This window comes from Acomys russatus, chromosome 8 (assembly GCF_903995435.1).
Source record: "Acomys russatus chromosome 8, mAcoRus1.1, whole genome shotgun sequence".
Lineage (NCBI taxonomy): Eukaryota > Metazoa > Chordata > Mammalia > Rodentia > Muridae > Acomys > Acomys russatus.
In genome coordinates, this window is record NC_067144.1 from 5298792 (window position 1) to 5321214 (window position 22423).

The 22423-nt window shown below is 44.3% G+C and overlaps 1 protein-coding gene across 2 annotated transcripts in view; it reads left to right on the forward strand.

Moving 5' to 3' along the window:
- Positions 1-1336: 1336 nt before the first annotated feature.
- Positions 1337-22423, forward strand: part of Klhl24 (kelch like family member 24) — a 31493-nt gene continuing 10406 nt past the window's right edge. The window contains exons 1-3 of one of the 2 annotated variants that reach the window (XM_051150699.1): positions 1337-1448; positions 6437-6499; positions 10686-11666. In XM_051150699.1, the coding sequence (XP_051006656.1) occupies positions 10747-11666 (920 nt within the window). In that variant the 5' untranslated portion in view covers positions 1337-1448; positions 6437-6499; positions 10686-10746. Of the gene's footprint in view, positions 1449-2504; positions 2697-6436; positions 6500-10685; positions 11667-22423 lie in introns of those variants that run through there. The other variant, XM_051150700.1, reaches the window with a different exon arrangement.

The following is a 22423-nucleotide window of genomic DNA, read 5'->3' on the forward strand; positions in this document are numbered from 1 at the left end:
GGCTGTCCTGGACTCACTTTGTAGACCAGGCTGGCCTCAAACTTACAGCGGTGTGCGCCACCATGCAAGGCTCCAGATTTTTTTTTTTTTTTTTTTTTGAAGTTAAGTGTCTTGTTTAAATAAACTTGAAGAGGGCATGGGAGGGGAGGAGAGGGGAGGGGAAAAAAGATGGGAGCTGGGAAGAGGTGGGGGAGGGAGGTGAGGAGGGAAGAAGGAAAAGAATATGAAAATTAATCTCTTTGTCTTGACAAGAGACAACCAAAGGTAACCAGTCTCAAAGCTGATAGTGGCGACTTGTCAAGCCAGAGTGGCAAGCAGTTTTATCATAGGCCTAGCCATGAACCCTAGAAAAATCAAATAGATGTTCCCCCTACCACAGGAAGTATTCAATACTTAATAGGCATTTTTAAGGTTAACAGGAGGTGAAAAGGAAGCCTAACTGCATATTACGTGGCCTGCATGTCAACCCTCCTCATGTCTCCACCTTTAAGCAGAGGTGTCTTAAAAACGTGCAGAAGAGAAAGGAAGTACATGACAACTTTTATCAGAACCCCGAACTAACGAGATGGTTTAAAGAGCTGAGGATGATCATCCTAGAAAGGAATCTCCTAGAAACAAAACATCTTAAAGAAGGTTCTATGCAGCTTGGAAAAGAAAGGTTTGTTACAACTTTTGTTCAACTGTGTGTTTGATTAAAACAACAGGAAAAAAAAAAAAAAAAAGGCAACATAGGCTCAGATACAAGCGACCTTAACAGATTTACAAAGAAAGACAGTTCCTCTGCGGTGACCATGAACCTAGTACATTCCACCTCTCAGGCCCTCTGACTTCCTAAGTGTGTTACAAAGTGTTGATTAAAACAAACAAGCCTTACCCGGGCGTAGTGGCACACACTTTTAATCCTAGCACTCGGGAGGCAGAAGCAGGCGGGTCGCTGGGAGTTCGAGGCCAGCCTGGTCTACAAAGCGAGTCCAAGGCAGCCAAGGCTACACATAGAGACCCTGTCTCAAAAAAAAACAAAAAACAAAAAACAAAAACAAGCCTTATTCCAAGCTCTAAGACCCGGTCCTGTGCTTTTACTTTGGAATGTAGAAGGCTCTTTGAAGACAATCAACATACCACTCGGCCCCTGCTTAAGATGCATTCCTTCAACCTGATTTTACCTTAAATAAATGTTTAGAATTAGCAGCCTTGGACTGGGTTCCGTCCTCTAGCGGTGGCCAAGGCGCCCAGGGGCAATAAGAACTACATCTCCCAGGGTGCTCCGGGAAGGGGCTGCCTCCCCCGCCTCCATTGGCCAAGGGTGGGTGACGCCAAGTGTTTTGGCCCGACGGTCACATGTTTCCTTTGTTGTGAGCGCAGTGGCAGGGATTAGTGGCTCGAGGAGACGCCGGCGCAGCCGTGGCCGCGGGGTCGCCGCTCGTGCCGCTTCCAGCCTGCACCGAGAGGTACCAGGGTGGCCGCTCCAGGCGGCCCGCGACCGCGGCGCTGACCACCGACACCTGCGGGAGGGAGGCGAGGCCCCCGGCAGCTAGCAGCCCGGCTCGGCCTCGGGCGCGGGGACCGGGCGGGGACCAGCCCCGCGGCGGCGATGCGCTTCGGGCGGAAGCGTCCAGGGTGCTACGGCGAGGGCGACCGCGGGTGCCGTCGCCGAGCACGGGCGTGGGTCGGGGAGTGCCGGGGGCCACAGCGGCTGGCAGCGCTGTTGCGAAACATGCCGGGCGTGGTCACCTGACCGTTACCCGCCCCCGCTGAGCCTTTGTTTACCGGGAGCGGGGCTGCCGGCCGTCCCGGGGGAGCCCCCGCCCCGCAGCTCTCTTCCTTATCCGCCTGCCCTCTTCCTTCTCCGCCGGGGTTCTGCTTCTTAATTTAGTCCCCAAGGCTCCCGCCCCCAAGTCCTGGATACCGGAGGCGAAGACCGTTCGGGCGGGGATTGGGCGCTGCAGGCGGGACCCGGCTGGCGAGTTCCGAGTTTTTATTGGCGGGGGGCTGGTGGCTGGGTGGCCTGCGCCCTCCCTCCCTTGAAGGTGACCTGGAGGACGCGGGCGCCGGGGGAGGGGCGCTGTGGTGGGGGGCGTGCCCGGCCGAGGCCCGAGCTAACCCGGAGCCACTGGCTTCGAGCGAGCAGGGACAGGACTGCGGGCAGAACTGAGCTGCTGCGAAGTTGCCCTTGCCTGCTCTGTCCGCCCAGCCTTAGGGTGAACCACAAGGCCACATTTGGGGAAGCCTCAATATCAGCTCTAGCGGATTTTAATCATTAGTCTTTTTATTTTATTTTATTTTTCTAAACGGCGTGTTAGTGTTTGTAGCTGACACCTGGCAAGCCCAACAGGTGGTTGGCAAGGGTTTGGTGCTTTTTTTCTTTATTAGGGTTTTAAATCTACACTTCACCACTTAAGATTTAAAAGTTGGCTTTTACACACACACACACACACACACACACACACACACACACATATATATTATTTGAAGTTATTCGCATCAAAGTTGAAGTTTGTTTTGTTGGATGGGTTTGTTTGTTTGTTTGGAATGCTTTTTGCTAGTTTTCCCTGTTTGGGCATTTGCAGCACACATACTTTCTTGTATTAATCTTCCAGGTAATAAAGAAGTTTCTGAGAAGTGAGTTGAAGGTGTGTTTGGGAAACTAGATTAAGATCACTGAACGGCCAGTCATTTTCAACCAGAAGATATTAAAGGTGGTTTTTTCCCAAGCGCTTTAACTTAGGGGATACTTAGCTTTTGTCATTTTATAGCAGAAAAATTCAGTGAAGCAAATCTTACTGGCTATACATTATTAACAATACTTTCTTAGGATTTACTTATTCCTTGTGGGTGTTTCCGCCTGGGTGTATCCACCACCTGCGGTCAGTGCTGAAGTGGGCCACTGGGTGTCATCGCCTGGAATTAGTGTCAGAGATGCCTCAGGTTGTCAGAGGCCTTTTGGGTGCTGGACACTGAGCCTGAGTCCTCTGCAAGAGCACTGCTGAACCACGACCTCAGCCCCTCTTAATATTAAAAATTTAAGTACTGATGACTATATTAGAATAAAGAGCTGCCTGATCGAAACATACAATCACTAGTATGCTAAGGGTATTTAATAGACCTTAATATATACAAATGCAAGCCACTATACATAAATAAAAACTACCATTTGATAAGCTGAGTTTTTTTTCAAAGCCTGTAATTTAGTCTCTAAACGGGAAGATGAAAATAATATTCTTAAGTTATCAGTTACGTCTTAGACGTTCCTGGATTTTGTCCAAGTTGCTAAAACCTTAATGTTTTTTCAGTGTGCTTTTTAACTTCCTTGTTTTCCTGCCATTTCATTAAGAGGCAAAGGTCAAGCCTTTGGAAAATAAATACTAAGCAAATATGTTGCAGCCCTTATTCTTGTATGTACTTTACTCTTATCTCAAAGATTTAGGACAGTTCTTTAATCAAATATGTAGTTGTGGACTCTAATGAAAAGTGTCAGTAAAATGTCCTCACAAGCATTTATTTAAAAAAAAAAAAGCATGATTTCATTTCTATTGTGACTGTGACAAGGACACTAGACAAAGATGCTTTGACATCTTTGTTCTTCATGCTATAAAAAACTTACCCTCAGCTTAACAAGGCAAGTCCCCTGTGCGTAGTTCCAACTCTTGGGGAGGCTGAGGCAAGAGTATTTACTTAAGTAGACCCAGGCATTCAAAACCAGCCTGGGCAGCGCAGACACTGGGGAGCAACAACGGAACAGCTAACTAACTGCGAGAGTTGTGATTTCTCCAGCACCCCCTCCCCTTTCATTTGGTAGTGACGATTGAACCAAGGGCCTGCTCACACATGCTGGCCACTGAGTTCTCCCTAGTTGTCTGAAGAAGACCTAAAACGTTCAAAAATTTAAAAAAAAAAAAGAGTGAAAGCCTCCTTTAGAGTGGAGTTCATGCCTTTAACTCCAGCGGGGAGATCTAGAGTTTGCACCAAGCCTGGAATACACAGTGACCAGACTTTGTTGGAGTTTTATTCTGAATAATTTGTGCAGTGCTGTGTTAAATGAAAATCGCTGGCTTCTAAGTGTTTTTGTATATTAGAACGCTGTTTAGGATCCCAGGTCACTGGTTTAGTTGTAGTAAGCCAAAACCAATATTGGTAGCAGAAAAAGTACCTCAAATTAATTAAAAATGCAGTAAGCACAGGGAAGGGAGATTTTAAAAAAAGAAAGAAAACCTACAAGATGACATTACGTCAGATCTTATGGAGAGTGTAAGTTAGGCAAAGCTTTTTAGACAGTGAAAACACCTGAAGTTTATGTATATTTGTGAAATATATTTTCTTATATGTTTAATGTTTAATAAAGCTTGTGGGATTTATGTAAGTATGTCAAAGCCTACTTGGGTTAGCGTAGTAGTTTGTAAAGGATTCAGTGTGTCAGGCGCATTGGTCAGCATTCTTTCACATTACTGTTGGGGCTTCCCACTGAATCCTTCCTTGTTTCTGCTTTGTCTGTGGTTCAGTTGGAGAAACTGTAACGTGGAACATAATGGCTCGGATGACTGGCCAGTTGTAGGGACCATACTAGCATCATCAGCTGCTTCTTTTCTGGTCTTCGGAAGGCCCTCTTGGTCCACACTGTCTGTCTGTAACCTTTTCATAGGGGATTTTTTTTTTTTAAAGGAAGAAAAAACTTGTTGTGTTGCCAGTGTAAATCACGCCTTACATAGCTCCTCAGACTCCGCCGCTTGTCCCTGACCCAGTCAGAGCTTCAGGGTTACCTAACTGGGTGTTCTGGCCCCCTTAATCCCAGAGCGCTGTAGGTTATAGGCCAGCCTGGTCTACATAGAGAGTTCCAGGATAGCCAGGGCTACATAGAGAAACCCAGACAACAAAAATATCAATTTAAGAGAAAAAAGTTTAAATATTACCTAACAGTCCTGCAGAAGGTCCTGGGTGAATTATTTTCGACTTCAAATGGTTTAATTCTACACCAAACGAGTTACGAGAAGCTCTGCTCCAATTTGTACTTGAGTTTTCTGCTAGAGAAATGCTGAGAATTTGGATCTATTTTACTGTTAATCTTGGAGTTCTTGTTTTATTCTAGTCTTCGCCAATCCTACAGTATCTACAATTGAATTTGAATGTAGCATCTGTTACGCTGGTGTCAGACACAAGTGAGGCTCTTCCGTTGGCATCAGGCCTTGCTACCTATTGGGAAAAGACACTTCCTTAGGTAGGGCTAACCGTCGCCTGACTTGACTAAATGCAGTATTCTTCGATAAGTGTGAACACAAATTAGACAGCCTAATGAAAGTAAGGAAACACACAAGATAGTATTCATGTCCCAACCATAGTGTAGTCTGGGTATAAAGATGTGATCGTGTTTTATTAAAATTGATTATTATATTTGGTTTTGATAGCAACTTTTGAATCTACCTAACTTAAGAACTGACAAGTTTTCTTTCTGGATGACTGGATTAGAAACCACTTGTAGCTAAATACAGTTGCTGTTTTATTCACTGCTCTAAACCCTGGGCGTTCTCTTGTCTTCTACACACATGCACACATACACACTCACACAAGCACGTGTGCATGCTGTGCTCATGCACAGAGAGGAAAGAGATTGTGCTGAGTTAGTTGTTGCGTAGGCATTGACTCTGTATGTTCCATAAAGCAGAAATATATATTAAACTTATTTGATAAGCTTAGAGATTCTATATACACTTTTAGCTTTTGAGACTTCTCAGATTGGTTCCATAGTTACATGTAGCACGTGGTGAATCAACTGTTCGCTTTGGTCATCTTGATACGTCAACTCTTTTTTTTTTGGGGTTTTTTTTTTTGGTTTTTTTTTTTTTTGGTTTTTTCGAGACAGGGTTTCTCTGTGTAGCCTTGGCCATCCTGGACTCACTTTGTAGACCAGGCTGGCCTCGAACTCACAGCGATCCAGATACGTCAACTCTTACAGTAACTTAATTTTGTCAAATTTGAATGAAATGTCAGTTTTTGGACATTCTTGAAATACTCAAAGTGCAATTATCATAGGGTATACATTTCTCCATCTCACTGTTAAATGTAGCTTACTGTTACCATGAACAGTAAAAGACATTTGAATGTAATTGAATATAACATTAATTTGCTTTAAGAAAGTGTTGCTTTTGTTTTGTTTTGTTTGCTTTGAGACAGGGTTTCTCTATGTAACCCTGTCTTGTCCTGGAACTGGATTTATCGACCAAGCTGGCCTTGAACTCACAGAGATTTGCTTTCCTCTACCTCCCAAGTGCTAGGATCAAAGGCGTGCTTCACCACACCCAGCAGCAAGAAAGTGTTAACTTTTAACCATCTGTATGCAAGTGAATTTCCACGAAGAAAGGAGAATTTACTAAGAACTGTTTTCAGCATACTCCTAATGTACTTGAGCTGATAGCATCTTACTTATGTGTACTGTTCTCTATTTTAGGTGTGGAAATTTAGACAACACAAGTATTTTGCCTGGGGCTTTGGTCAAGCAAATGCTGAGAAGGTATATTTGTGTTTATTAGCTATTTAAACATTACTATTAGTTTAAGCCTTTTCATTTCTTTAACCTGGGCTATTGGTGCCTGTCAGAATAGCAGTGGCCAGTTTTATCTTAAGATGGAATCGGTCTGAGTTTGGCAAGGCACATCTGTAATCCTAACATTCAGTAAATGTGGCTACACCTTTAACTATTAGAAGTTTATTTGTAAAATGATAAGTAAGGAAATACTTTTTTTAAATTTTTTTATTAATTTATTCTTGTTACATCTCAATGGTTATCCCATCCCTTGTAAGTAAGGAAATACTTTATTTGTAAAAATGGGAAAGCAGCTGGGTGGTGGTGGCACACACCTTTAATTCCAGCACTTGGGAGGCAGAGGCAGGTGGATCTCTGTGAGTTTGAGGCCAGCCTGGACTACAGAGCAAGTTCCAGGACAGCCAGAGCTGTTACACAGAAACCCTGTCTTGAAAAAAACAGAACAGAACAAAACAAAAACAAACAAAATGAGGAAGCAAAGGCTGATTATTTCTATGTGGGAGACCAACGTTAAACACTGAAAGCCTGTCATGTTGTAAAATGACTGTGCAAATCATTTACCCTGTGACGAGTAGTAAGGTTTGTGTGTTCTTTTCTTGTGGGAGGCTGGTTATTAGCGTTTCTTAGAAAGCCCAGAGGTAGCAAGCTGCTTCATTTGTTTGTGTTTTGAGACAGGGTTTCTGTGTAGCCTTGCCTGTCCTAAAACTCGCTCTGTAGACCAAGCTGGCTTCAAACTCACAGAGATCTACCTGCCTCTGCTCCCAAGTGCTGGGCTAAAAGGCATGCACGCCTAGCAAGTTTTAATATACTTCTGTGTCCCCAATTTTACCTGATAACGTGATACATTTCACTAGCTACAAAAAGCAGGCCCATGTTTTCCTATAGGTATCAAAGAAATGCAAGTGTATGGAGCCAGCAAGGTTAAGTAGGTGAGGGGTTGTTTTTTCTTAAGGTGGCAATGTTGTCCTTGTTGGCTGGTTAATGATTTGTTTTGAGTTTGTAGACAATATCTCTTTGTGTGAGTCAGGCTGGCCTCAGACCTACAGCCATCTTCCTGTCTCTAACTGATGAGGGCTGGAGTTGTAGGCATACATTGTCATGCCCAGCTTAAAGATGTTTCTATTCTCAACACCAGTGACTCTATCACTGCTCAGAATTCCAGTGGTTTGTGTTCATTTTTAGCCTAAAATATCATGATGATGATGATGATGACGACGATAAAACCATGTGAGCTGATACAAAGCCTAAACTGTCTTTTACCTAATTCACTCATAATTTGAGTCTAGACTAGTAAAAATTCAAATATGAATTCTTGTCTGTATCATAACCGTTTCTGTATGTATGTATGCCAGGCTAACCTAGAGCTCTCTAGCTGAGGCTGACCTTGAACTTGTGATCCTCCTGCCTCTGCCACACAAGTGCTATGTCTGCAAGCATGCACCACTATGCTTCATTGACCCTGATCCTCTGAATTCTCAGAGGAATTCAAAGACTATTATGTTTGTTAGTTATTTTAGGAATCGATGCTAAAAATTTTAGCATGAGAGGAGGAATCTGGTCTGGCATCGTGCCTGTGCTGCTACATATTGTCACCGTTCATTTTGTAATTGCGCTGTGTTTGACTCTTCTGAAGACTGAGGTGCTAGCCAGATAGGCTGGGAAAAGCAGATTACAGTGTTAGCACACCTAAGGTTAGGAAACAGAGGAACTTACTGACTGCTTTTGGTTTTGTTTTGTTTGTTTTTCTGTCAACTTGACACAACCTAGAGTTACTTGGGAAGAGGACTGAACTCAACTGAGGGGCTGCCCCGTTGGATCGCCTGTAGTTACGCCTGTAGGACAGGGTTCTGATGATTGACGTAGGTGGACCCAGGCTACGTGGGCAGTGCCGTCCCTGCATAGGTGGTACTGAGTGGTGTAAGAAAGGCTGCGAACGGCATAGGTTACGAGCCAGGAAACAGCGCTTTTTCAGGCCTCTGCTTCAGTTCCTGCCTCCAGTTCCTGCCCTGACTCGCCCGGTGATGGGATGTGAGCTGATGGAGTTGCAAGCTGAAATAAAACCTGTCCTCCTGACTTCTGCTTTTTGGTTTTTGTTTGTTTGGGTGGTTTGTTTTTTCAAGACAGCGTTTTTCTATGTAACAGAGCCTGGCTGTCCTGGACTCACTTTGTAGACCAAGCTGACCTCGAACTTACAGCGATCCACCTGCTTGCCTCCCCAAGTGCTGGGCTTAAGAGTTTGCATTGATGTGCCTGGCTTGGATCATGGTGTTTTATCATAGCAATAGTGATCCTAACTAATACAGTTTTCTCTAAATTTTCATTATAAATAGGTAATACTGTTATACATTGTTAAATGTACCCATTTTTTAGGCACTCCTGTTTTTTACCACATTTGTTTATTTATTACTATGTTGGAGGGCACATGTGTGCCACATACTGTATCTGGATGTCAGAAAATGACTTGCAGGAGTCAGTTCTCTCCTATTGCGTGGGTTCTGGGGATCCAACTCAGGTCGTCAGGCATGTGGGCAGGGACCCTTCCCCACCGAGCCATCAGGACAGCTCCCATCCATGGACCCTTCCCCACTAAGCCATCAGGACAGCTCCCATCCATGGACCCTTCCCCACTGAGCCATCAGGACAGCTCCCATCCATGGACCCTTCCCCACTGAGCCATCAGGACAGCTCCCGTCGATGACTAAGAAAACATGCCCCAATCCCTCAAAGTGACTATGAGTGAGCAACCAAAGGATGTAGTCGCTTGACTGAAGACAGTTCTTTTTTGTCCTTTTGAGACAAGATCTTACGTAGTCTTGGCTGGACTTGAACTCATCACATAGCCAAGCAACCCTTGCGTTTCCTGCCTCCACCTTCCAAGTGGTGAGATTACAGATGGGTACTATGAACCTAGTTTATGTGATACCAAACCCAAGGCTTCGTGTGTTCCAGGCAAACCCCTTACCAACTAAACCCCCACTCAAGTCTGTATACTTTTGGGGAGATTTTGTTTGTTTTTTGTTTTTGAGACAGGGTTTCTCTGTGTAGCCTTGCCTGTCCTGGACTCACTTTGTAGACCAGGCTGGCCTCGAACTCACAGAAATCCGCCTGCCTCTGCCTCCCTGAGTGCTGGAGGTGTGCACCACTATGCCCAGCTCCATATACTTTTTAATAGCTGTAATAAACTATTCTATCTTGAGGATATACTGAGATTTAGTTAAGGGCCTTTTAGCTTGTCGCAAGTATTTTCTGTTAATACACCACTGAACATCTGTGTAAATAAATTGTTTCACAAATTCCTGGTTATTCAAGAAAATGGCAAGAAGCTGGCCATGGTGGCGTACGCCTTTAATCTCAGCACTCAGGAGGCAGAGGCAGGCGGATTATTGTGAGTTCAAGACCAGCCTGGTCTACAAAGTGAGTCCAGGCCAAGGCTACACAGGGAAACCCTGTATTGAAAAAACCAAAGAGAGAGAGAGAGAGAGAGAGAGAAGAAGAAAGGAAGGAAGGAAGGAAATGAGGCTGGTCAGACAATTTACGTATTTTTTAAGATTTATTATGTATACAATATTCTGTACTGCATGTACACCTGCCTGCCAGAAGAGGGCACCAGATCTCATTGTAGATGGCCATGAGCCACCATGTGATTGCTGGGGATTGAACTCTGAACCTTTGAAAGAGCAACCAGTCCTCTTAACCTCTTGAGCCATCTCTCTGCCCCAATTTACATGTGTTTAAAGTATAGTGATAGGTAAATTCTAGCACTGCTATCTTAAAACAATAACTGTTATATTAAGATTCCAGCGGTAAGCCATGCCTGGTGGGGCATGTCTGCTGTCACAGTTTCCAGGAGGTTGAGGGAACAGGTCCAGACCATCCTGGGCTATATAAGGAAGACCATGTTTCTAACAAACCAAAACAACAGCTGCAAGATTGTTAGTCCAGTTCTGCATGCTTCCCTGCCTTGTGGGAGAGGGTGGGGACTGAGCACCTATAACCCTTTTAGCTGAAGACCGCTCTCCTGTCCAAATCCTGCAAATGGAAATTTTCGTCAGTGTTTATGAAAATGAGGTAGTGTGTACTGTAGAATATACGAATCACATGACTTTGTTGTATTTACATAAAAATGAAATTGTCTATTTTTATTTTTCTTTAGCTACCTAAAGAGGACCCCTAGGAGCCATTTCTCAACAATTATATAGCCAACCGATGTGACAATGGTACTAATATTGGGACGCAGACTAAACAGAGAGGATCTTGGGGTGCGTGATTCCCCAGCAACTAAGCGTAAAGTTTTTGAAATGGACCCCAAATCGCTGACAGGTCATGAGTATTTTGACTTCTCTTCAGGATCCTCCCATGCTGAAAACATACTGCAGATATTTAATGAGTTCCGAGACAGCCGCCTGTTCACGGATGTTATCATCTGTGTGGAAGGAAGGGAGTTCCCGTGCCATCGAGCCGTTCTCTCAGCCTGCAGCAGTTACTTCAGAGCCATGTTCTGTAACGACCACAGGGAGAGCCGAGAGATGCTGGTGGAGATCAACGGCATTCTAGCGGAAGCCATGGAGTGCTTCCTGCAGTACGTGTACACCGGGAAGGTGAAGATCACGACCGAGAACGTGCAGTATCTCTTCGAGACCTCCAGCCTCTTCCAGATCAGCGCGCTCCGCGACGCCTGTGCCAAGTTCCTGGAGGAGCAGCTGGACCCCTGCAACTGCTTAGGGATCCAGCGCTTCGCCGACACCCACTCGCTCAAGACCCTCTTCACAAAGTGCAAGACCTTTGCGTTACAGACTTTCGAGGACGTGTCTCAGCACGAAGAGTTTCTTGAGCTTGACAAAGATGAACTGATTGATTACATCTGCAGTGACGAGCTCGTGATTGGGAAAGAAGAGCTGGTGTTCGAGGCCGTCATGCGGTGGGTCTACCGAGCCGTGGATCTGCGCAGACCACTGTTACACGAGCTCCTGACCCACGTCAGGCTGCCTCTCTTGCATCCCAACTACTTTGTTCAGACAGTTGAGGTGGACCAGTTGATCCAGAACTCCCCGGAGTGTTACCAGCTGCTGCACGAAGCAAGAAGGTACCACATACTCGGCAATGAAATGATGTCCCCAAGGACTAGGCCACGCAGGTGAGAAGGTGCTTTGCAAATACAGCTAACAACAGATGTTTTAAATATGAACTCATTTGAGTGTGGCGCTTGTGTGAGCCTTACACAGTTGAAAGTTACATGGAGACTTGAATATGTAGCTTAGCTTGGAGAGGACCTGGGTATGGTGGCACATGCTGTAGTGGCAGCACACAGAGACAGGTGGATGAAGTTAAAGGTTATTCTTAGCTACATATGTCAAAACGAACATTTCAAATGTGTGTCTAATGTCAGTCTCAAACTTGGTGTGTGGGGGGGGCGGTGGTAGTGGTGGTTTTGCTTTTTAAAGAGCATACACAATGCCTATATAGCCCAAGCTGGCCTTAAACCTCTGTGGGCCGACACTGAACTTCTGGCCCTCCTGCTGCTACCTCCCAGGACACCATGCCCAGCTCAGATCCTTTATCTGAATTTGGAAATTACATCCATGTTAAAGAATATTTAAGTAAGTTTATATTTGGAGTAAAATGTGATTATTGCTATTACGTATGTTATATATGGTATTATATATGTGCCTTAAGAATGGAAGGCGTAAATTTGTTTGTATAGTTCTGTGTTCTCAGTGTATAGCTAGCATGCTGGGTTGGAGTCCCAGAATAACAGAAAGCAATAAACTATTTTGTTAATTTTTTAAGACAAAGACAGTTTCTCTCCGTAGCCTTGGCTGTCCTGGACCAGGCTGGCCTTGAACTCACAGAGATCTTCCTGCCTCTGTCCCCCAAGTGCTGGGATTACAGATGTGCACCACCGAGCCTGGCTAAAAAGAATTTTCTTTTAAAATTTTGTGCATAGGTGTGTGTTTGCCTGCATGTAAGTCTGTGCACCATATTCATGCAGTACCTATAGAGACCAGAAGAGGGCACTGAATCCCTAGAACTAGAGTTACCATGGATGGTACTCCTAGTGTGAATGCTGGGAATTGAACCCAGGTCCTCTGGAAGAACAGCCAATGTTCTTATAATGAGCCATCTCATTGGCTCCATTTTTTTAATCTTTCATATTATGAGTGTTTTGTCTGCATATGTTCATGCCTGATGCATGAAGGACATAGATTCACCTTTTATTGATTGTGGTAAAAGTACATGACATAAAATTTGCCATTACACCCAATTTCAACAGTACAGTTAACATTGTTAGATAAAATCATGTTGTTGTGGAACCAGTATTTGTTTTCCTATACTACCCTGTTTTTCCTGAAAATTTAATGTAGGTCACAAAAATTGTGCCCTTAGCTCTGATTTTGACTGTCTTTGTTTTAGACTGTTCTTAAGATTTATCATATGAGATAGATAGGTTGGTTTGTTTTTTTAAATATATACTAGTTTGGCTATCGCAAGTTTACTCTTTTGAGATAGGGATGACAGTGTTGTCTTCACAGTTCCTAATGAAACATTCAAGTGCGTACAGTTTTTCCGTGTGTGTGTCTGTGTGTGTGTCTGTGTGTGTGTATGGGGGGGTGCTGCATGTGGAGGTCAGAGGACAACTTGCGGGAGCCAGTTCTCCCGCCGTGTGACTTCTAGGAATTAAACTGAGGTCAGATTTGTCAGCAAGTACCTCTTTTTTTTTTTTTTTTTTAATAATGTTTTTAATTTTTAAATATACATTTATATTATTATACACATAAACAATAAACTACCTATAGTAACAAGAACCATGACACAATCAGGAATTATATAAATGTTACATTGTTAGTGTTTTGGCTATTTGTATTTGACAGCCCTGAAAATATCTTTCCTATCTTGGTGTATCTGAAATTCTGAATATAAATCAATCTCCATCACATATTGTCATTATCAACTTAAAACATCTATCTAGACCTAAAAACACCTAAACAGCTAAGCTTCATTGTAAAACTAAGCTACTTTGGTATTTTAGCTCCATCAGAGACTTGAGAAGGAATCAGCTTGATTACCTGAGTATGCTGGGAGTGCAGGTTAGTAGCTTCCCAAATGAGAAGATGACAGAGACAGTCATCTACCTGAACAGTCACCCAAAACTCTCTATAATGTTGGAGCATCTTCTTCAGCCTTCTGGCCCAATATATCTGACAGACATATTTGTGAGGCAGGAACCGTTGAAGACTTGCTTACCCTGTCTTGGTAGAGTTTCTCTGTCGACTCAGAAGAGGGCACCAGATCTCATTACAGATGGTTGTGAGCCACCATGTGGTAGCTGGGAATTGAACTTAGAACCTCTGGAAGAGCAGACAGTGCTCTTAACCTCTGAGCCATCTCTCCAGCCCCCCAGCAAGTGCCTCTTGTCCACTGTGTCATCTCTATGCCCTGAATGTCCCTCATAAAGCTGATGTTTAATCTGCATTAAGCCCCTTTTTAAAAAAGAAAGAGAAAGAAAGACATTTCCAGTATTTGGAAGACAAGAATTTTTTCTTTTATTTTTAAAGAAATTATGTACAATATTGGGTAACTATTACTACATAAAATCTTACTAGCCTGCCTACCTACCTACCTACCCTCCTTCCTTTCTTTCTTAAGACAGGGTCTCAGTGTGCAGCCTTGGCTGGTCTGGAACTCATAGAGCGTGCTGGGATTAAAGGCATGCACAAACATGCCAAGCATTTCTTTATATTAGGGTAAGGGAACTTTGTGTTTTGTTTTGTTTTGTTTTGTTTTGTTTTGTTTTGTTTTTAAGGTAGAAGAATTTAAATAATTATAGGGCTTTTTCAGGGTTTCTTTGTTTGTAGTACTGGGGATCAACTCCAAGACCGTCCATCCGTATGCTGGGCAAGTGCTCTGCCGCTGGGCTTCAGCCCAGTTAGAAGGAGGAAGTGGGGGCCTGGGACTGTGGGGTGGGATCCCCAGCACCATGTAAACCCAGGATAGAAGAACACACCTGTGAGCTCATCACTCACGAGTACGATCTGGAGTTGAATCTTCCCTGCATACCTAGTTCAAAGCCAGCCTGAAATACATAAGACTATCTGAAAAACAAAGCAAAAAGCCACATGTGGTGGCCCATGCCTATAGTCCTTACACCGAAAGGGCAGAGAAATAAGATCACTGTGAGTCAAGGCCACTGTGGGTGGTTTACATGGCAGATTTTAGGCAGAGCCCACCTAGATAGCAAGACTTCCCCACCCCCACCCCAAATAAATAAACCGAAATAAACGAGATAAAGTGGCACGTGCGTGTAACCCACTGTATAGAAGACTGACAGGGTGGGGGAGATTCTGTATCCAAAAGGAAGAGGGTGCTGCGTCACTCAGCAGCTTAAGGCACCTTCTAACAAGCCTGGGGACCTGAATTCAAGCTCTGGGGCCCACAAGCTGACTCCCATGTGTACCATTTGCATGTACTTACCCCCACATTTACACTTGCACAGATGTGATCGCTTACACACCTTAATAAATAAATGAAGCTGGATGTGGTTCTGCACACCTTTAATCCCATCACTGGGCAGGCAGAGGCAGGCAGGTGTCTGTAGGCCAGTATGGTCTACATAGTGAGTTCCAGGATAGCCAGGGCTGCGTAAAGAGACCCTGTCTTGAAAAATAAAAGAATAAGAAGAATAAAGAAGATAGAAAATGTGCTGCCAGTATTTTAACAAAGAATTAAAAACATTTCACTCTACAAAAACAGTGATGCTTTTTCTTAGTTTTGTTGAGTCTCTCTGTAGCTAAAACTTGACAGATTCTCCAGTCTCTGCCTCTCAAATACGGGGATGGTAAACATAGAGATTACAGGCATGAGCCACCGTGCCCAGGTTTGCCTTTCCTGAAGGATCATGGTTAATATGGAAAGACCTGACTATATTGAGAAAGCTGAACAGCCTCAGGACAGCATAATTATCATCTCTTCCAGGACTTTCTACACACAGAATATCCCTCCAAAAGGGAAGTCACTGATTTTTCCCAGCTTAATATCCTTGTACAGATAGAATGTTCTGTGGCTAGCTGAGGCCAACTAATACTAGAATGGAAAGCTGGGCGTGGTGGTGCACGCCTTTAATCCCAGCACTTGGGAGGCAGAGGCAGACGGATCGCTGTAAGTTCGAGGCCAGCCTGGTCTACAAAGCAAGTCCAGGACAACCAAGATAACATAGAGAAACCCTGTCTCGAAAAAACCCAAAAAAAAAAAAAAAAAAAAAAAAAAAAACTAGAATGGAAGCAAAGACTGTAAGTTTAAGTAAAGCTTCACACTGTAATATTACTTGCAGAGATGATGAACACATCACAGTTTTCAGTGTCTTGTCGCTCATTTGAAGAGATGCTTCTCCTAATTTACTTTGAATGTGCTCTGTAGCCTACACAGCCCTCAGGCTTGCAAAACTCCTTCCTCAGCCTCCTGAGTGCTGGAGTTGCAGGTGTATGCCACCACACCCAGCTTCAAAAATATGTTCTTCCGTCCAGATTTGCGTGTGTGGTGAGGCACATGAGTGTGCGTACTTGTTCCCATATTGTGTAGGCAGAGCAGAGCACCAGGTGTCCTCTCTTGCCCTCTACCTTGAAGGGTAGAGAATTCTTTTCACTCAAGCGCAGCTATGCCTTTTCTTTTACCTGGGTGCTGGAGGTTAGAACTCAGGTCCTTACGTGGGTCCTCATGCCTACAATAGCCAGTGCTCTTAATCACTGCGCCATCTCCCAGCCAAGAGCCAGTGCTCCTATCCACTGTGCCATCTCCCAGCCAAGAGCCAGTGCTCTTATCCACTGCGCCATCTCCCAGCCAAGAGCCAGTGCTCTTATCCACTGCGCCATCTCTCAGCCAAGAGCCAGTGCTCTTATCCACTGCGCCATCTCTCAGCCAAGAGCCAGTGCTCTTATCCACTGCGCCATCTCCCAGTCAAGAGCCAGTGCTCTTATCCACTGCTCCATCTCCCAGCCAAGAGCCAGTGCTCTTATCCACTGCGCCATCTCTCAGCCAAGAGCCAGTGCTCTTATCCACTGCGCCATCTCCCAGTCAAGAGCCAGTGCTCTTATCCACTGCGCCATCTCCCAGTCAAGAGCCAGTGCTCTTATCCACTGTGCCATCTCCCCAGCCCTGATTTACATCCAGCTTTTAAGGAAACCAATCCATTTCTCAGAGTGAAAAAGTGTATGTCAGGTTGCAGTCGGACCCCATTCAGAAACCAGCATGAGGAGGCAAGGTAGAACTGAGTAAACCTGGGCGGTTGTGTGTGCAGTAGCAGGTGCTTCTCTCACGTGCTCATTGCCTGAAATTCCAGCTTCGCTTACAAGTCAGCTGTCGACTTCTTGTCCTCCCACTGTTTAGCACTGTGCTGTATTGTTACATTAGTTACATGATACTGTATATTATTTTGTATAGATTTTTATCTTTCTGGGAAATTCCAAACCTCTACATTCTCTACTATTTAACTCCCGCCCCCTCTTCTGACCAGCTTCAGTCTTCAGTCACAGCTGACACTCCTCCAATCAGGGCATCGCTGACCCCTTCCCCTCTGGAGCCAGTGTGATTTCTCTTGGGGATGTCATGTGTTCGTCCTGGTGCCGGAGATTGAGTTCCTGGCTTAGTCCATGCTAGCTGTGTGCTCTACCACTGAGCCACACCCTCAGACATAGGGTCTGACATTAATTACCACATCTCCCTTGAAACTCCATTGGCTTCTGGAATATTCTGGAACCATGGTCCTCAGCTTCCTGCTCACCAATTCTTTGCTGGTATTGACAGTCCTGATTCCTGTGTCTGGTCTGTAGTGTTACCTGGTCAGTTCACATCTTTTCATCTTGCCTTACATACTCTCCTGGGAAACTTTATCTCATCCACAGCATGGTTTTCATTACCCCTGAAATACATGTGTCAACTGTAACCATGAGTCTTTAGCACAGTTTTCTCACTCATTCATATTTCTTTTAAATTTTTGAATAATTTTTATGTTACTCCTTTTTGCTTTATGATTTACATAATTTCTTTTTAATTTATATACATATGTATTACTTGATTATGTGCATCTTTTATAATAGCATAAGCAAAACAATTTTTACAATTAAAGGTAATAGTTCATATTACCTAAATACCAATTCATATTTAAATATTTCTAAATTGTCCTTTAATATATCTAGGTCTAGAATCCATCATTATATCTGGCTATTTCTAAAAGTCTCTCTTTTTTTTTTTAGAAGTCTCTTATATTCCAAATAACTGCTTTTTCATGTTTCTGACTTGATAAAAAAAAATGCTTAAAATATTTAACCTTCTGGATTGTTCTAGCTACTTTTTTTAATGGCCTGTTTATGTACATTTAGCTGCATACGATTCCTAGAAAGTGAAAGCTGGCTCTACAAACTCTGCTTGCTAGACATTAAATATTTGAGAATAGAATTCATTCTAAGTGATGTACACGTTACATTGCTTATTAAAATCTTACCACCTTTCCAGCCACCATCCCATAATAATAATAATAATAATAATAATAGGAAACTCAGTCCCAGGAACTGCTCTATGTTCTATAACCCATATAAATTTATTTAAGCTTCAGAATAGCCATGAGTGAGTAGTACACATGTCCAGAGAAGTAGCTTGTTGAAGATCACAGTGTAGTCGTTGACAGGAAGTTCTGGCTTCTCCTAGTACACCCACTGCCTCCTCAGTAACTTTGGAGTATGAATTATTTCAAAGACACGTCATAAAAATGATAATGTACTTTATAGGACTTTATTAATAAATACTCTTATTTTGGTTGGTTTTGAGACAAGGTCTTGTATATTCCAGCTGTCCTCCAACCCTCTAACAGGGCCAACGCTGACCTTGAACCTCTGATCCTGCTTTCGCTTTCTCGGTGTTCCCCGGTACTTGCATTGCAGACCTGGGCCACCATGCCAGTTGTCCAGTGCTTGTATTCTGTGCCCATAGCATGCCTAGGTCCTCACCACTCTTCCCAAAGTACTCTACATGGATAGCAAACTTGTTCCCAAGATGGAAGGTTTGGATTAGTTATTTCTACATTGCTGCATTCTGGGGATTGGTGCAGGGCCTGTGCGTGCTGGGCAGGTTATTTCTGAGATGTTTCTCCTGCCCTCCAGGAGGCAAGCTGAATATTAGCATGGAACACACAGTACTTGTGTAAGCATGCCTACAGGTAATCCTGTTCTCTGGTGACTAGAGGCAGGAGAATTGCTATGAGTTTGAGAGCAGCCTGAGCGATATTAGTGAGTACCAGGTCAGCTAGGGCTACATACCAAAACCTGTGTGAGACAAAAAAGAAAAAGAAAATTACCAAAGTTTGGGCTTGAGATACTTGAACTTTCTGTTGTTATTAGTGCCTTTTCTTTCTTTCTTTCTTTCTTTCTTTCTTTTTTCTTCTGCATGCACAAACCGGTACACGTCGTGGCATATGTGTGGAAGTCAGGGAACAACCTATGAAGTAGCTTCTCTCCTCCTACCGAGTAGGTCCCGGGTCAAACTCAGGCCATCGGGCTTTGTGGCAGGCACTTGTACTCTCAGAGCCTTGTTGACAGCCCTTGAAATATATTTTTTTTTCCCGTAGCTTTCTGTTTGTTTTTGTTTTTTGAGACATAGTCTTAGGTAAACTATATGATGTGAACTTGCTATAAAGTCAGAGCTGGCCTTGAACTCCTGATTGTCCTGTTTCTGCTATCCAGGCACCAGGATTGTAGGATGCACACTATACCCCGCATGACAGTGCCTTTGAACTCTGTGAAGAATCATCTAGTACTCAACTTGAACAGCTCAGGCTTTTTCTAGTAAACATGTGCCATCCTTCCGTGCTAAGTGCTGGCCCTCAAAGCCTTTCATCTGGAGAGAGGGGACTTCTGTGTGCGATGGTCTCTGCCACTCCTTGTCTCAGTTCATATGTACCTCACATCCCTGCCCCACCCCCTTCTTCCACCAGTCTTAATTCAGACCTCTGTTGCACTTCATTTTTATTTCTTTTTGGCTTTCTGAGACAGGGTTTCTCTGTGGAGCTCTTGCTCTGGCTGTCCTGGAATTCGATCTGTAAACCATGCTGGCCTTGAACTTACAGATCCACCTGGCTCTGCCTCCTGCGTGCTGGGATTAAAGGCATGTGCCACCACTGGGCTTTGATATCTTTTTAAAGTTTTCTTGTGTGTGTGTGCATTATGTGTGGGAACACTGGCACACATGTGGAGATCAGGAACAGTTATGTGGAGTCAATTCTCTCCTTCCACATTTATGGGAGATCCAAGGTTCAAACTCAGGTGGTCAGGCTGTGTATGACAAGTGCTTCACCCGCTAAGCCATCTCACCAGCCTCCATTTCGCTTCTCTTTCTTTCTTTTTTTTTTTTTTTGGTTTTTGGTTTTTGGTTTTTGGTTTTTGGTTTTTCAAGACAGGGTTTCTCTGTGTAGCCTTGGCTGTCCTGGACTCACTTTGGAGACCAGGCTGGCCTTGAACTCACAGCGATCTGCCTGCCTCTGCTTCCTGAGTGCTGGGATTAAAGACGTGCACCACCACGCCCGGCTCACTTTTCTTAGCATAGCCCAAATCCTCATTTCTGTATTTTCCATTCCATCCTGAAATCCTGAGTACCTGCCTTTTTTTTTTTTTTTTTTTTTTTTTTTTTTTTTTTTTTCTTTTTTTTTTTTCCAATCTACCTGCCTCTGCCTTCTGAGTGCTGGGACTAAAGGTGTGTGCCATGACACCCAGCCCTATGGGATACTAGACTTTTAAAGATTTATTTATTATTTTATGATAGGAGTGTTCTGTCTGCATGTACACCTGCACACCAGAAGGCGTCAGATCTCATTATAGATGGTTGTGAGCCACCATGTTGCATTGCTGGGAATTGAACTCAGGACCTTTTGGAAGAGCAGCTAGGCTTTTAACCTCTAAGCCACCTCTCCAGCACCATATACTAGACTTTTAAACTACTGGTTGATTGGGTCTGAGTTTTTGCGTCCTGTTCCAATTCAGATTGTCCCTGCCATAGAGATTACCTGGAATTCCCCCTGGCAGATGCTGACTCCTTATTTTGGGAGCACTAGGCTGCCTACAGAATTAGGTTTCCAAGTAGCAGCATGGAGAACATTGAACTGGCCATATGTGGCAAATTGCTCATACGGGGTGGGGAGGAAGACTGAACAGTAAGAATGGCTAAGAGTTTGTAAGTTCATCATTTTGAGCTTAGACTCAGCAGTTAATTGTATACTTGAATCTTGACTTCTAACATCTACATCTGTTCCTTCTTGTGGAAATAAGTACTGGTGTGGTGATGAAACTAAAAGGGACCGTTAGAGGAGCAAAGGGGCGTGGGGAGAGTGGTGGGATACAGGAAAGAGGAAGGGGGCGTGGGGAGAGTGGTGGGATGCGGGAAACAGGAAGGGGGCGTGGGGAGAGTGGTGGGATGCGGGAAACAGGAAGGGGCGTGGGGAGAGTGGTGGGAGAGTGGTGGGATGCGGGAAACAGGAAGGGGGCTAGTGGTGGGATGCGGGAAACAGGAAGGGGGCGTGGGGAGAGTGGTGGGATGCGGGAAACAGGAAGGGGGCGTGGGGAGAGTGGTGGGATGCGGGAAACAGGAAGGGGGCGTGGGGAGAGGGGTGGGATGCGGGGAAACAGGAAGGGGGCGTGGGGAGAGTGGTGGGATGTGGGAAAGAGGAAGGGGCTGCTGGCTGAGGGGAGGATCTAACAAAACAAAGCATGTCTGAAAGCATCGGAATGAAACCCGCTACTTTGTGTGCTCGTTTGTTTTTAGGTTTTGTGTGTGGGTGACATGCCTGCATGCATGTTTGTGCACCATACGCATGCAGTTCCCTCAGAGGACAGGTGAGGGTACCAGATCCCCCTTGGAACTGGAGTAATAGACAGTTGTGAGCTGCCATGTGAGTGCTGGGAATTGAACCCAGGTCCTCTGAAAAAGCAGCGAGTGCTCTTAGCTGCTGAGCCATCTCTCCAGCACCTGATTTTTAATTTATCTTTATGTGTATGAGTGAGCACGTGCATGTCTGATGCCGCCGAAGTCAGAAGAGGCACTGCACCCCCTAGAACTGCAGTTCCAGATGAGTCTGAGCTGACACATGCGTGCTGAAACCAAACTGGAAGAATTTTTGTTGAAAAATCACGTAGTTCTTTCTTCTAATATTCTCTACCCCCTTTTTGTTAACAAGAGAAGGTCTCACTGAACTCAGAGATCCACATGCCTTTGCTTCTCTTCTAAGCACTAGGATTAAAGATACACACCTCCCAGCCATTCTACCTGATAATGCAGTTACTTATAGTGAATATGGGAACCTAATAAGTGATGGCAGATCTTATGCTCCACGGAATAAGAGGGTTCTGAATATGTCTTTTCTAAAGAAATAGGATTTTATTGCTGGGTATTATAAGGTTGCCTCCTACTTCCATGTCTGTGTGTGTGTGTGTGTGTGTGTGTGTGTGTGTGTGTATTTGCTGGAACTTGGGCAACTTAACAGTACACACGTATTCCCAGTAGAGGCAGGAAGTTAAAGAGCTCAAGGTCATCTTCAGCTACACAGCGAATTCAGAGCTAAACTGGGCTGTGTGAGACCCTAGAGAGGGATGGGGGGGGGGGGGGATTGATTTAATGGCTTTTTAGTAAGTCCGTTTTACAGGCAATACCGCTGTGGTACTGGCTTGCTGTGGCCACAGAAATAGGCAGCAGAGCCAGGTCTGACCTCAGTGCTCTGCATGCCTGTTCCATTGCGTCTTAACTAAGATATGCTCCCACATGGCTAGACATATGGTTCAGTGTTGTTACTGGGTTAGCTGCTTTGAAATCAGGTACTTTACATAAAGTGTTCATTGTAAGTTTCCCTCCACCTGACCCTTA